This window comes from Ptychodera flava (assembly GCF_041260155.1).
Source record: "Ptychodera flava strain L36383 chromosome 23 unlocalized genomic scaffold, AS_Pfla_20210202 Scaffold_24__1_contigs__length_23054250_pilon, whole genome shotgun sequence".
Taxonomy (NCBI): Eukaryota; Metazoa; Hemichordata; class Enteropneusta; family Ptychoderidae; genus Ptychodera; species Ptychodera flava.
Window position 1 is genome coordinate 7,173,596 of NW_027248278.1, and position 15,724 is coordinate 7,189,319.

Sequence of the window (15,724 nt, forward strand, 5' to 3'; positions counted from 1 at the left end):
AGGAAAATTCTACGTTGATGTTATGACAATGATTTCTGCACAGTACAACCAGAAAAACGACAAGAAATATTTAAACCAGAAAAACAAGAATGACAAAAGTAATTAAGGTCTAACTTTAGGTACTGGAGGTCAACTTTAGCAACATGCATATCAGAAACAAGCCCCTCTTAGTTTAGTATAAACGGTCTTCCCCATCTACTGTCTATGGTTGCAGCTGGTCAGTTAATATTTAACAGTTCATAAACAATGACAGGAAATGAGTCAAGATCAGTGGAGTTTGCCTGTTTCTAAATGGCATGCCTACTGTACATTTGCAGGATTTCACTTTTTCTTACCTCATTTGCACATTTTTGACACTGATGTGTTCATTTGAACAAATTCACATCTCAACCCCTGCATCTACCTGTACACCAAATACTGAGATTGTAGCTTTGGCGGTATGGGAGCCTTTGTGTGTGACGGACATACATCCGCACATACCCACAAATATACAGACATACAGATGCCACCGATCATCATATAAGCTCTTTTGGTATTTTTATACGGTATATAAACAAATATGAGCTAAAAATTGCAGTTACTGAGTTGACATGTTGCTCCATAGCAGATTCAGCAAAATGATGCTGAGAGTATTGAAAATACTTAGTTACAGATTAGTGAATCCTATTATTTCCATGGTCTTACGGGGCCTTAAGTTTTCGAAATACATGCAATATCATTAAGAAACATACCCCTTGGGATGCAGTTGTATTTAAACAAGCATTTGTATGAAACTAGTTAGACTAACTTTTTTCTTTGGAACACAAAAGATGGGACGTTACGTAGGACTTTGATACCAACAAACTTGTTATCATAGATGAATCTGTCAGACAACAGGCAGGCAGAGATGGATCATCAATGTATTATAATCTTTACAGCCCTGGTTTTGCGGATTGAGGTCATACGGCAGAAGGGCCCGAGCGTGTGAGGGCCTGTAAATCGAACAATCAAGTTCCACAAAATCTGTATAAGGGCCGTAAAGGTTTTATCATACACCTTATGGAATGATAATTATGTAGTTTACATAATATTCAGGATTGTTTTGGAGATAACAATGCCTGCAATATCAAAAATTCATTGCAATTTGTATCAATTTTCAGAAAAGCGATGGCTGCTTCTCGTCGAGGATTGACATACATATAATGATGTCATTTGTTTACCTGAAGAATTCTAGGACACGCAAAGCAACATACATGATATGACCAACATTAACAGAGCTATCCAGGTTGAAATCGAGGTGTAAGGACAAAAGCATGATGTCAATTACTGTAATTTACACTAAACAGGTACACACTTAGTATACACTAGATTTCACTGAAATTTTGAAATATCAACCGATGTTATCAGAGCAGGTCCACTGTCACCACTACAATCTGAGCGAGCAGACGTTTCTTAATCTCGCGCTGGCTTTCTGTACGAATGGAATGTTTGTGGACAACAATGCGCGTAGTAACCAGAATCAAGGTACTTCAGAAATGCATGCGATTGCCCATATTGGGATGCAGAGTGCCTGCCTACAACTTTATTAATTCAATATAGTAGTGGAATACTGGGCACATGTTTTGCAGAAACAAACAGCGCCCTCTTTGTCAGACAGTAACTGATTTATTTACCTTTGCTGGTGAGTGTATCATTTCTCAGTCGGTGGAATAACTCCTGGGTTACTTTCGCAAAGCAGTCGCACAGTCGCTTCACTTGATTTGTCCGCTTGACTTCTTCCCACAAATGAGTACATTCTGTGGAAAACAAATAAATGACCAAAAACAACGGAGTTATTTGGCTGCATTGGGGAGTACTTTCATACGACCAGTTGGCCTTTTATGCCAATATAATATGACAGTCATGCACTTGCGTAAATATTCACCATGACAAATAATCAGAGTGTGGAACAACTGCCTGCAGGCCCACCTTACAACAACAGGTGAAATATTGCAGTTACATGCAGCACAGGTGGAAATAATTGCCCACTATTTGTTTGCTGAGATCAGAGGCAATGTTTACCCGGATATGAAGTATTTTTTTATTTCGCTTTCGAGATCCATCTTGTGGAAATATATTATAGCCTTGGATTTTATCCAGATCACATTGCTTTATGGCAAATTTCAGTCTTCAAAACTGTATGGAGTTGATGAGAGGGTCAGACAAATTCATGGAAATTTCAAGAAATTCTTTAATTGGCTCAAAGAGTTCTCGTAACTGCTTGTGGACAAAGTGTACATACATAAAGATGTGTGTACAAACACACACACACACACACACACATATATATATATATATATATATAAGAAAGAGAGAGACACATTAGATACATACGTACGTACAGGCATACTTACATATGCGAATATATTTCTGTGTAAGCTTTACAGTGAAAAAAGAGTATGTATGTATGCATTCATGTTTGTATGTAACAGTATGTATGTATAATACATACATACATACATACATACAATACATACAAAGATGCATGCATACATACATACATACATACATACATACATACATACATACATACATACCGGTACAAAGATGCATGCATACATGCATGAATGATACATGAATACATACATACTCTTTTTTCACTGTAAAGCAAGCCAACAAGGACATCCACAATATTTTCAATAGAACTTATACACATCAACACAGCATGCAGCACACATCTTAAAAAAATTTGCTGACAGCAGATGAATCGATATAAGGTAAATTAGGATATTTCTGCATGCTTTAAACAAAGCATAAAAAAATTATTAACCAAACCCCAAATGTATTTCAATTTTATGCAGGTTTATCATTCATATTATACGTACATACATACTGTGTCTTTTACTGTGTTTTTATTTTTCTGTTGGCTTTCTTTCCCTAGAATCTAATAATGTATTTGATGATCAAGATCAAAATGAGAATTAGATTTCTTTGAGGGCACAATTTCCCCACTCTAATCCATACATATTTACACACACACACTGGGAGTGGGATATGCATGTACATGCATGCAAGCCTCCACATACATACATGCATGATGCATATATAAATACAAAGTGGGACATTATGCATGCATAGATACATGCATGCATGCATGTTCAAATCTTGTGACCTAATTATCAGTTTTCCGTCTCACATCAAGACAAAGCACACATGAAAATTTTACTTGACTGTTCATTATATAAAACCATCATATCCATCATATAGAAAATCAATGAACTATATCCAGGGATGGCATCAATGTTTTAGAGCTTTCGTATTGAGAAAGAAAAAAGACAATGCACTCAAATAATATTACTGTACCATTATTATTAGCAGCAAATCAAAATCTGGTACATCTTCCCTGTACTGAGTACATGTGATGACAGTTTGCCGGTACATGTTAAGTATGTTAAAATTTTTGACAGGAACCACAAAGAATGTGACTTCTTGTGTTTTTACTAGCCTAAGTGGGGTAGAAGGTACGGTTCGTCCATCGTTTATTTCAAGATGGTGAATAACACAAATTCCGAAAAAATGTTCAAAAAACAGTCTTTGATCCTCTTTCTCATGGTTGCATTACGTATTCTTGTCAATAAAATATGTATGTATACGACACCATTTGATATTCTCCATACATATTACACCGTTACACTTAATACACACTCCTGTCAGTTTTTGTTCATCGCGTGGTTTGTTGTAGAGATTGGCAATTTATAAAATTTATTACATCATAAGTGTGTTTGGTACTTGGATATCGATTTGTTATATTTCTTTCGGTGGGTTTTTTTTTTTTTTTTTTTTTTTTTTCGGTTTCTTCTTGATACCTAGATCACACAAAGCATAAGATACCCTGTTGCTGACGGTAGTGCAATGCAAACGTGATTGTTCACACGACGGCAAATCGACTGTGTTGTGGTCTCCGAAACAAAGGCGGTCAGTGGGGGTGATCACAATATTATTTACCCAAACTACACCATTTTGACCCGACTATGGTTTTATTTTGATTTGGCCGTTAACAACATCGTGCACCCAACCTAAAATACCATCAAATGATCATCAGAAACACTATATTACCTTGAAAACACGTTAATTTCCCCTCGTGTAGTCCGTTCTGAGATCTCGGGAGGTCCGCACGGGACGACGATTCGACGATGTCCGCAGAAGGTGATCGATCACTGTCTTCTGCGAACGAGAGATTGATTGTCTTGTGTAGAGAAATAGCCACACCTTTCGTCGATTCCATATTTTCGTGGCTTTCCAAAAAGCCAAATTTTCGGCCGGCTGTATCACTGATAAGGTACACTGAGGACTGGCCTTCTGGACAGTGGATCGGTCAAAATCTTCATCAGCTGGCTTTCACTCAAAGGATGATGGGATATAAAGGGACATCATGCCGATGAGGGCGCTCAACAGACCATATTGTCACTTGCTTGTCTGTGGGCCTGACAAACTTTTTTTTCACAAAGAACTCACATTTGAACTAAAAAACACCACTGTGCTGCCATAAATGTTCAAAAATCCCATCTTTAGGTTTAGTGGTAATACAGGCTAAGCAAGATTTGCATGAAAAATCAGAGTGGGTGCATTTGAGTTACTTGAATACAACTGACAAATATGCTGGTCTGAGGGATAACACATATTAAACGATTCAGCGAATGGTGATTCGATAAATTTTTGTGGCGTATTTTGCATCGTCAACTGTCATCAAAACTTAACCAGCACATGCAGGTCTATTAATTCTAGTAGATTTTACCAGTATATTGAAACCAAAGATACAACAATATGATGGACTGATACGTTAAAATCAGTTTATATTAATGATGTAGCACTGCTCTAAATTAGAGAAAAATCCCTTTTTCCAACATTTCACATCAGAATATACTGCCACAATATAATAGCAATACTTCACCTTATAAACCATCACTTGGTTTTCCCTGGTTCGCTCGGATTGCCAATGCATTGATGTCATGAAATGGTCGAAATCTCCAGGTATACCTGTCACTGGTGGAGATTTATTGCTTGAATAACTTCTATTTCATCAACCAAACCAACACAATCATCATCACATTTACAACACTTTCATTTCTTGATTTGCAATAATTGCTGTCAATAATTGGCATATTACCACATGATTATAGTAAGGAAAACACTAATTAACAAGATTTAGTAGAATTTTCAGAAAGTAATTACTTTATTTGGTTGTAGAACCGACCAGCTAATAGAAAGACAAACTTAACAGAGTCAGCGCTGAGCAATATTTCCAGACCAAATCACAGATCACAATTATCTCCAAGCAGGAGTTATATGAGGATAAAAACTTTTGGATGCAAACTAAAACCACTTTCCTTGGGGCTCCATCTGTCTCTCTTTCAAGAACTCCCCAAGTTACAAGCAATTAACCCTTTGAGTGCTGTAATTTTTCCCTCCAAAATTTTAATGCAACATTTTAACAATTTTAAGGAATTTTTCTGTAGTAGTTTTGATAATTTTGGACCAAAGGGACCTCTTTTCATTGGATACAGTTTTTTATCAAAATTTGGGGAAAATCTGAAAAAAAATTGTCCAGAATTTAAAAAAATAGTCTGCATTATCTTTTTTAAAGGTGTCAAAAATTGAGTTTGGCACTCAAAGGGTTAATACAAAACCCTGTTTGTGGTCCGATATTTTAGTCTTCACTCTGCCCTTATCCATAAGGCAACATGAGTTGATATTGTCTTCATAAAGACATGCAAATCTTGTCTGTGTAAAGAAATTCAGAGGACTTTCAATAATTTTGAGAGTGGTTTTGGACGCTGGTTTGTTCTTATCGCTTAGTTTGAATAAACATGAAAACCATGATAATTTGTGTTTGGCAATTATCAGGTTTTGTAGACAGCTATACAGAGTAATGGTACAGTAGTTTGAAATAATTGAATAAGGAAATCCCAGGATGCACCTGTGCTTTAACTTGATTAACATATTACCCGTAGATCCTGTCAGAAAATAATCACTTTGTCCAGAGAAAAAATCTTGTTCATCGGATTTTCTGGATCAAGGTTCAGGAGCAGTGAGCGAAAAATTTTTTTATTTGTTTTTAGGCCAAAAGTAACCGCGGTCCCTCAGACTTTTTTGCCAGGATGCAGACAAGGCAAAATAATCTTTTCCCTTTTAGGCTAACCAGAAATATCTCAGACAAGATGCACTGATACTGGTTATTGTATTCAACACTATATTTCTCAACAATAACATAGGGAATGCTGGCAATCAAATTAATAGTCATGGTGGAATAACCTCGACAAACCGGAGAAATTTCAGCAAAAAATTGACCCAGTTTGTGTCATGATTTGCAAAATTCAGACGTCAAGACAACGTGTTGACAGAGCTCAGTGAAGACATGTTTGAAATGTATGAAATAACAGTGCATTTTCCATGTATAGACGCTGTTTTGAAAATAGTGGGCGTGTCAACATGCTTTTGGAAGTGGAACAAGAGCTTGCAATATCCACACAAAATGACAATGGTCAATAAATCAGAAGTTAAAGCTATTGGCCTTTTAACGTCAGCTTACACTGGAGATCTCTCCATGTGACAAAATAATCAACACTGACTGAATATGTATATCCATCACATTTTGGGAGAGTCATAGCTTCAACACAGGTACTTCCTCAAAGTAATAATGTGAGCCTTCTCATAGCGCCCTCAGTGTTTGAAATGTGCAGCATCACAAAGATCAATCGAAACCAGCACTATAGCAAAATAACCAGGTTGTGCTTCTTGACCATTTGTGGAGGGACTGTGATCCACAGCTCAAGATTTGGCACAATCAGACTTATCAACAATACATTTTTATCAGGACTGTTCATCTTCTTCACAGGTTGGTATAAACTTCACAATAAATACATGTGAAAGTAAATTCACAATTGAAATATTTATTTCAAGATTACATTATTTCTAAGTATGTGTACGACAAGTTGTATGATAACAATTCAACATAGACAATAGAAAGTTCAGTCTACGATTTTGATCAACAAAATCTATGCGTACCATGAGGAAAATAATGAGAATATTTTTGTACTATGTGCCTCTCATAATGCAATCACTGAACAAGGTTCATAAACTAATCTAAAATTGCCAATGATAATTTTTCTCGCTGGCAAGACTGAAGATTGGTGGACACAAAGAAATTTTGTTTAAATTGTACTGATGGTAGCATAGGGAATCTACCATCACTTTTACTTCAAGCCCCTACAAAAATACCTTTAAATTTTGCAGCCAAAGGTTTGTCCACTAACCTTTAGTCGTCCCTTGTTGCATTTATAAAATGTAAGAGCGACAATTTTTTTCTGATTTTCCCCAAAATTTTGATCAAACACTATAGCCAATGAAAAGTGATGTCCATTTGCTCCAAAATTGTCTAAAAATTATGAAAAATTTCATAAAACTTGGTAATATTTTGGCAGGAAAGTTTACAAGCACTCGAAGGGTTCATATCTACTCTACCATAGGGTGATATACCCTAACCTTCCTTTTGGCCTGATATTGTTCGCACATTCAGTGCAGCATACATGTGACTCAATCTTTGAAGGTGCGTTAGTATTCATGATGTTGTTTTGTCATCAGTTCCTCTCTCTAAAGCTTTACTGAGTAAATATTTTCATCTGAGATAAAATTGATGAAAAATCCTACCCTTGACACGCTATTGAGACTGTTTAGTACAGAGTAACAAGCGACCCAACGGCCGATATAGCTCCGCTGTGTCTATGTAGAGAATAACTATTTTTGACACATGTTGATGAAGAAGGTGGAAATCTTTGACTGCTCATTTCAGTGGCCAGAAAAAAGTGTCTAAAATAGCTGCAAAATACACAATTGAAGATTTCATCATAATTTGAATATATCAAATTGGATCAACCCTTAGAACATGTCAACCAAAGCTATCTAACGAGTAGTTTTTTGAGAATAAAATTTTCTGACCAAAAATGGCAAAAATTGGCCGCAAAAATAAAAATTGCAGATTTCACCACAATTAATTTCAATATATCATATATTAAAATAATCCCTTAAAACCTGTATACCAAATATCAAAGCTATCGACTTGCAGTTTTTGAGAAACAAAATTTTTGACCAAAAATGGCGAAAATTGCCCCAAAAATACAAAATTATAGATTTCATCATAATTTCAAACTATCACATTTAGTTCATCTGTAGAAACATGCATATCAAATTTCAAAGCTATCAGACCAGTACTTTTTAAGAAACACATTTTTTGACCAAAAATTGAAAAACCTAAAGATACAAAATTGCAGATTGCATCATTTTATCAATAAATATCATTAAGATCATCTGTAGGAACCTGTATACCAAATTCCAAAGCTATCAGATGAGTAGTTTTGGAAATATACATTTTTTGACCAAAAAAAGAAAAAATTGCCCCAAAAATACAAAATTACATATATCATCAGAAATTCAATACATATTACTTAGTTCATCTGTAGAAACCTGTATACCGAATTTCAAAGCTATAAGACCAGTACTTTTAGAGACATATTTTTGGACCAAAAATGGCAAAATTGCCCCAAAATACAAAATTGCAGATTTCATCATAATTTCAATAAGTATCATTTAGTTCATCTATAGGAACCTGTATACCAAATTTCAAAGCTATCAGATGAGTAGTTTTGGCAATACGTATTTTTTGACCAAAAATGGCAAAAATTGCCCCAAAAGTACAGAACTACAGATTTCATCAGAAATTCAATATATTACTTAGTTCATCTATAGAAACCTGTATACCAAATTTCAAAGCTATCAGACCAGTACTTTTTGAGAAACACATTTTTTGACCAAAAATGGCAAAAATTGCCTGTAAAATGCAAATTTGCTTATTTCTGCACAATTTGAACAAATCTGAAAAAGTTCATCTAGGGACCTATGTGACAATTATCAAAGCTATCTGACTGGTAGTTTTGAAGACGAAGATTTTTACAGATTGTTAACGACAAAAATTGCCTTGAAAATACAAATATGCAAATTTCACCAAGATTTGAACAAATCTAACTGAAGTCACCCTAGTAAACTACATATCAAATTTCAAAGCAATCGGATAAGCAGTTTAATAGAAGAAGATTTTTTTACCAAAAGCAGCAAAAATGACCCAAAAATAGAAATATACAAATTTCACCACGATTTGAACAAACTTAAGTGAGGTCACCCCAAGTGAACTGCATATAAAATTTCAAAGCAATCGGACTTGCGGTTTCCGAGAAGAAGGCAATTGTTGACGGACGATGACGACGGATGCAGACGACAGAAAATCAACCTATTTGATAAGCTCTGCGTCGCTGACAGCGGAGCTAAAAATGGGACAACCAAAATCAGCGACATAACTGCAGGGTTTACCTTAACCCTTTTGCCACTATGGTTTGAGCCAAACCCATTGTCATTCATGGTAATTTTGACCCATTTACAGAAAGTTGGGGTTGACCAGGTCATCCACCTGACCATCAAGCCTTGCTCTCTCCTGCGACAATATCTGCTCAACAGAATCAATAGATATGCTCATTGCAGGGTGTCCTCCTATACAGCAATGAGCATGCAACATGCTCACTCTAATCCCCAATAATCAGGTCAAAATCAGCGATGATGACAATGGGTTTGGGATAAACAATGGTTGTGAAAGGTTTCAACCTCTCTTCATTGTATTGCCAACGCTACAAATACTCATTGCACATATATACACACACCTGTGTCTAGACCTGCATGAATTTACCCACAGGGTATCGCAGGCATTATTGGTCTAGAAGTTATGAATATGATCAACAAATGTTATGCATTAAACTTCTTTCATCGTGCAAGCCTTACCTGTGTTGTGTGTGTGCCTATTACTTTACCCTCACTATCTCAGTATAGCATTTCACAGAAAACATTTGATATCTCTTAATTGCTCTCCCTAATCCCTTTCATTAATTTGTTCTGCCGATCACCAACGCGGCAGGTTATCACCCTGACCAAATAACTCGTTAGCAGTTCATAAGGTAAAAGGAAAAAAGTCTAACACATGAAATTTATTGATCATATTCATAAATTCTAGACGAATAATGCCTGCAATACCCTGTGATTTATCCACCCACATACTGGTAGCCTCTTGGAGATAGCTGACCTCAGAGATCACATACAGGCCTCTTTATCTTGACCTGCTGCTGTGTTTTCATACTCTCCCTCAGGTGCCACTGCTCGTGGCGTCGCATATTTCCAAGTTGCGCAAAATGTTTTCCGCACAGTCTGCACTGAAACGGCTTCTCGCCGGTGTGTGTCCGTTTGTGCCTGATCAGGTCCGTATTTCCTCGAAAAGCCTTGCCGCAGACCTCGCACATGTGGAATGTGACTGTTTCGTGATTCAACTGTTCGGCGGGCAAATGAAAACGTGGTCTTTTTTTACGCCTATTGGCAGTCCCTCTATCTCCAGTATGACAGGTTTTCTCATCCATAACAGTGTCTCCTTCTTCCCGATCTTCCATGGTGTAAGTGCCCTGCCGGTTCATTATTACACTTGCCTCCTGATCACAGCTTTGGGAAGGGGTCTCTTCCTTTTCCTCTTTGACTTGCGTACCTTCGATCCTTCCGTCACTGATTCATTAGTGGACCAGACTGATTGTATTTTCGGAACGAGCACGTTCTCTTCACACCCTGTGTCACTCTTTTCATTACGTGAGTCAGGAAAAGATTCCTTCTCTTCTTGCAGGATGTAATTTGCATTTCCCTGATTTAACTCGTGACTATATCCACTGATGATATCTCTCTTATACACACTGTAGTCTTCAGAATCTTCACTTTGAGTTACAGGGTACTGTCCTGTGACTTCAGCGCCCTCTAGAGACCGTTCATCTCCTATGTCAACATCACCCATATCAGACACATTCCTTTCTGTATTCATTTGTTGAATCATGTTGTTTTTTGCAAACTTCCCATTGGTACACGCGTGATTATTGGCCTGTATTGGTTCCTCTCCATGCAAACTTCTTGTGTGGTCCATCATTGAAAGAGCGCCCTCTGTAGTTTGGGAAACATCAGAGTTGCACATTTGCATATTATTATCAGCCTCTGTCGCAAGGGCTCTCTCATTATAATCTTCGCTATCACCATATTCCAGATGATATGACGTACTTGTACACTTTCCATCAACATTCAACTTTGATCGTCTTTCTGTATTTTTCTCATTTTCGAACCTCACCGTCATGTCCACTTTGAGCGCACCATTCTGACACAGAAAGTTGAGAATCGACATTTTTTCTGGAGGAAAAATAAAAATCTCTTTATACAAAAATGTAAATATAATTCAGATAAATATTGTGTACTGTACATAATTATCCACTGGCAGATCAAAGTTGAAACAGAAAAAATTACTGTCCAGAGAAATAGAGGATTGTGAAAATCTCAAATCTGAAGAGAATAGGTTACTGTTTGCGAGTAATTAATATCATAAACTTCATCCAATTGGCAATGGCTGTACATTGCAGAAGCTGTATCGCACTACAAGTGCATTCCTTAAATTGCACCCTCTGGGCATGACACTACACCAATTTTGCACCAACAATGTCTCTATATTACAGTTCACATACAGCAGTTTCTTTGCTTATTTCACAAACAACACCCTGTCTGCAGTACCTGTATGTTCCAAAGTGCCCTCGCAGTGGTTTGTGTAACAAACACACACCTTGCTATGTTTCGTAATTTGATGCGATCTCAGTTAAAAATAGGGAAACCAAGGATTCAAAAGAAGAGTGGTATAAATAAAACTGCGATCATAAACGCACATGTGTATTCTAATATATGTTTGCACGTGTCGGTATTGTTTATAACGCTTTCGCACGAGCCAAATTGCACTCTGCATCTATAGAACACAGCACAAAGGTCTGTTGATGTGCATTTACCTTTAGCAGTTACTGAGTCGGTTCTCAGTCTGAAAAACAGATCCTGAGCTAATTTGATGAAACATTCACCAAGCCGGTCAATCTCGTTGTTCCTTCTCAAATCTTCCCACAGATCATGAGATTCTACAAGGAAAAAATATTCATACTGATAATTAAGAACTGCTACAAAATAATATGCTGGTTTTTTTGTTTTTTTGGGGGAGCAATCAGATAAATTCATTTAGCCATGAAACACAGTGGTTACATCCTCTTGAACATTTCCTCTTTCACAGACCAATAGCTGTACTAAGAGCCATCAATCATAAAAGCTGAGTCAATAGCGTTGATCATGATTTCAGGTTTGTTACTAAATATAGTTGCATGCGCGCGACATCGAACAACGCTGCCTAAAATTCGGACAAACTTTGTTGCTGCATGCGCGGCTGTTGTTGCAGCTTGTAGTCTGAGCGATAAATTCATATGTGTGACTTTTATTATGCCATTGTAACACTAGCACATTATGTTTTCGTCATTTATGTGGAAAATGCGGAGAACAAAAAGTTAAATAATCAGAACTTGAAACCATAACAGACGAAAAAGAATGACAATACAGACACGTATTCGTGTGTGGTTTTAAGTGTGCAGACTCAAGGGCCAACTATCAGAAAAATATGTTTTTAAGTTTTATATCGTTACACATAACGTCTGCTGCACAGAATTTGACAATTTTTCTTGAGAGCAACAACATAATTTTCATCAATGGAGTAAACATTCACAGAGAGGACTAAATAAAAATTTACAAAAATTGTTAAAATTAAAAACGTTGAAAAACATATACAAGCGCCCTAGCGGCCGATATAGCTCCGCTGTGTTTATGTAGAGAATAACTATTTTGACACATGTTGATGAAGAAGGGTGGAAATCTTTGATAGCTCGATGCAGTGGCCAGAAAAAAGTGGCTAAAATAAGCTGCAAAAATACGCAATTGAAGATTTAATCATACTTTGAATGTATCACATAGGATCATCCCTAAGAACATGTCAACCAAAGCTATCTGATGAGTAGTTTTTGAGAATAAATTTTTTGACCTAAAATGGCAACAATTGCCCCAAAAGTAAAAATTGCAGATTTCATCATAATTTCAAAAGATCAAATTTAGTTCATCTATAGAAACCTGTATACCAAATTTCAAAGCTGTTAGACAAGTACTTTTTGAGAAACGCATTTTTGACCAAAAATAGGAAAAATTGCCCCAAAAATTCAAAATTGCAGATTTCATCATAATTTCAATAAATATCATTTAGTTCATCTATGGAAACCTGTATACCAAATTTCAAAGCTATCAGATGAGTAGTTTTGATTATACACATTTTTTGACCAAAAATGGCAAAATTGCCCCAAAAAATACAAAATTGCAGATTTCATCAGATATTCAATATATATTACTTAGCTCATCTGTAGAAACCTGTATACTAAACTTCAAAGCTATCAGACCAGTACTTTTTGAGAGACACATTTTTGACCAAAAATGGCAAAAATTGCCCCAAAATTACAAAATTGCAGATTTCATCATAATTTCAATAATTATCATTTAGTTCATCTGTAGGAACCTGTACACTAAATTTCAAAGCTATGGGATGAGTAGTTTTGGAAATACACATTTTTTGACCAAAACGTAAAATATTGCCCTAAAATTACAAAATTGTAGATTTCATCATAATTTCAATAACTATCATTTAGTTAATCTGTAGGAACCTGTATACCAAATTTCAAAGCTATCGGATGAGTAGTTTTGGAAATACACATTATCGGATGAGTAGTTTTGGAAATACACATTTTTGACCAAAAATGGCAAAAATTGCCCCAAAATACAAAATTTCAGATTTCATCAGAAATTCAATACATATTACTTAGTTCATCGATAGAAAGCTGTATACCAAATTTCAAAACTATCAGACCAGTACTTTTTGAGAAATAAATTTTTTGACCAAAAATGGCAAAAATTACCTTAAAAATGCAAATTGCATATTTCTGCACAATTTGAACAAATCTGAAATAGATCATCCCTAGGGACCTATGTACCAAATATCAAAGCTATCTGACAGGCAGTTTTGAAGAAGAAGATTTTTAAGATTTTTTTACCAGAAATGACAAAAATTGCCTTAAAAATACAAATATGCAAATTTTGCCACGATTTGAACAAATCTGACTGAAGTCACCCTAAGCAAACTGCATATCAAATTTCAAAGCAATTGGACAAGCGGTTTCAGAGAAGAAGATTTTTTTACCAAAAACACCAAAAAATGCCCCAAAAATACAAATATGCAAATTTCACCACGATTTGAACAAACTGAAGTGAGGTCACCTTAAGTGAACTGCATATAAAATTTCAAAGCAATTGGACTTGCGGTTTCAGAGGAGAAGGCAATTGTTGACGGACGACGACGGACGACGGACGACGGACGACGACGACGACGGACGACGACGGACGACGACGGAAAATCAACCTATTTGATAAGCTCCGCGTCGCTGACAGCGGAGCTAAAAATGCCAGTAACCAACAAAATCTCGCAACATGTCCTTTTGAGACAAATTCTGTCATGCTTCTGAAAGTTGACACTCACAACCGCAGATACGGTCAAAAATAGTAGTTTACTTTATCGTTTTGTTTGTTCATGTTTTTAATCCGATGTACAAAGCAAACGTGGTATAACAGAATGATCGCGCCTACGATTGCCCGTTAAACGACAGCGATGATGAGCATTGGCAAGGGGAGGTTTGGTTACAATGAAAACCATACTGAAAAGCTTTTGAAAAGAGATAGAACCTCGGCCTTCCCGTATGCAATATCAGTGGAGCCGACGAGCCATAGCTAGGTAAGTAGGTTGCTGCACAGTCCCTCCTCCTTTTGTAGAGGAGTCGTGGTTGATTTAGTCCACAGCATATGAGGAGAAACATGGGCTGTTTTTACAAAAGCTGGCTAAGTGACTTCAGCCGAACACGACATCGATACTGCACGGTATACTCCGCCCCACCGTGATACTGCACACGTCGTTAAACTCACAACAAGTGAGATGAGACCTGCAGTGCATCGTGTACATCGACTTCTGTACTCTACCGGCTCAGACATTGATCTTATTATTCACGAAGCCATAGACAGTAGAAGCGAGAAAAGTATCTGGCTTGTACTGTCTGTGATGAAGCTAAAGCAAAAGCAATCAATCACCTCGGAAACAGATCGATTTGCCACAGGTCAACTCATCGTCCCGGCAACCAGCTTTCGGGTCAGGTTCGTCATTTAAAGCCAAACTGACATCCGTGGAGAGTATGAGCTGAACATTTTTGCGGATGGTGCACAGAACGTTTGCAGATCTTTCCATGGCTTTCTGTGGCCGATAGGAAACAGTCACTTGCACAACCGTTGGTTGTGTATGATGATAGACCTGGAGTCGATGGGGAGAGCTAGAGAGAGAACTATGCTGAGAACGCAAAGATATCTTCCACGGAAATGGTTGCTTTGCAAGGCATGATGGGAAATCGGAAAGCTCCGATCAGGGAGCCCTCGTCATCAACCCAGCCAAGATCGGGTATTAGCCTAATTCAACATTCACAACTAACGATACCAGATTCATGATCCAAGTTGTGCAGTTTCGGCAAGAAACAGATGCATTTTCACTCAAATTGACTTTATCGATTTATGTACACTGATAAATCACCATTAGGGGTGGCCCATTTGATTGGGGGGGGAGCTGTAGGAAATGTGTATGTCGACTTTTTTTTTTTTGTTACCCACCCTGGTAGCAATTTTTTCCAGATGTTGCTTCAAAGCAATTTTT

General features: G+C 36.9%; 1 protein-coding gene across 1 annotated transcript in view; it reads right to left on the bottom strand.

Annotated features, from left to right (window-relative positions):
* LOC139125086 (uncharacterized) overlaps positions 1-15,724 on the bottom strand; it is a 45,137-nt gene that overhangs the window by 18,279 nt on the left and 11,134 nt on the right. The window contains exons 3-9 of the mRNA XM_070691195.1: positions 15,115-15,274; positions 11,910-12,032; positions 10,665-11,268; positions 10,149-10,605; positions 9,447-9,511; positions 4,075-4,334; positions 1,653-1,775 (exon numbers count right to left, since the gene is read on the bottom strand). Coding sequence (XP_070547296.1) covers positions 1,653-1,775; positions 4,075-4,334; positions 9,447-9,511; positions 10,149-10,605; positions 10,665-11,268; positions 11,910-12,032; positions 15,115-15,274 — 1,792 coding nt within the window. The remainder of the gene's footprint in view (positions 1-1,652; positions 1,776-4,074; positions 4,335-9,446; positions 9,512-10,148; positions 10,606-10,664; positions 11,269-11,909; positions 12,033-15,114; positions 15,275-15,724) is intronic.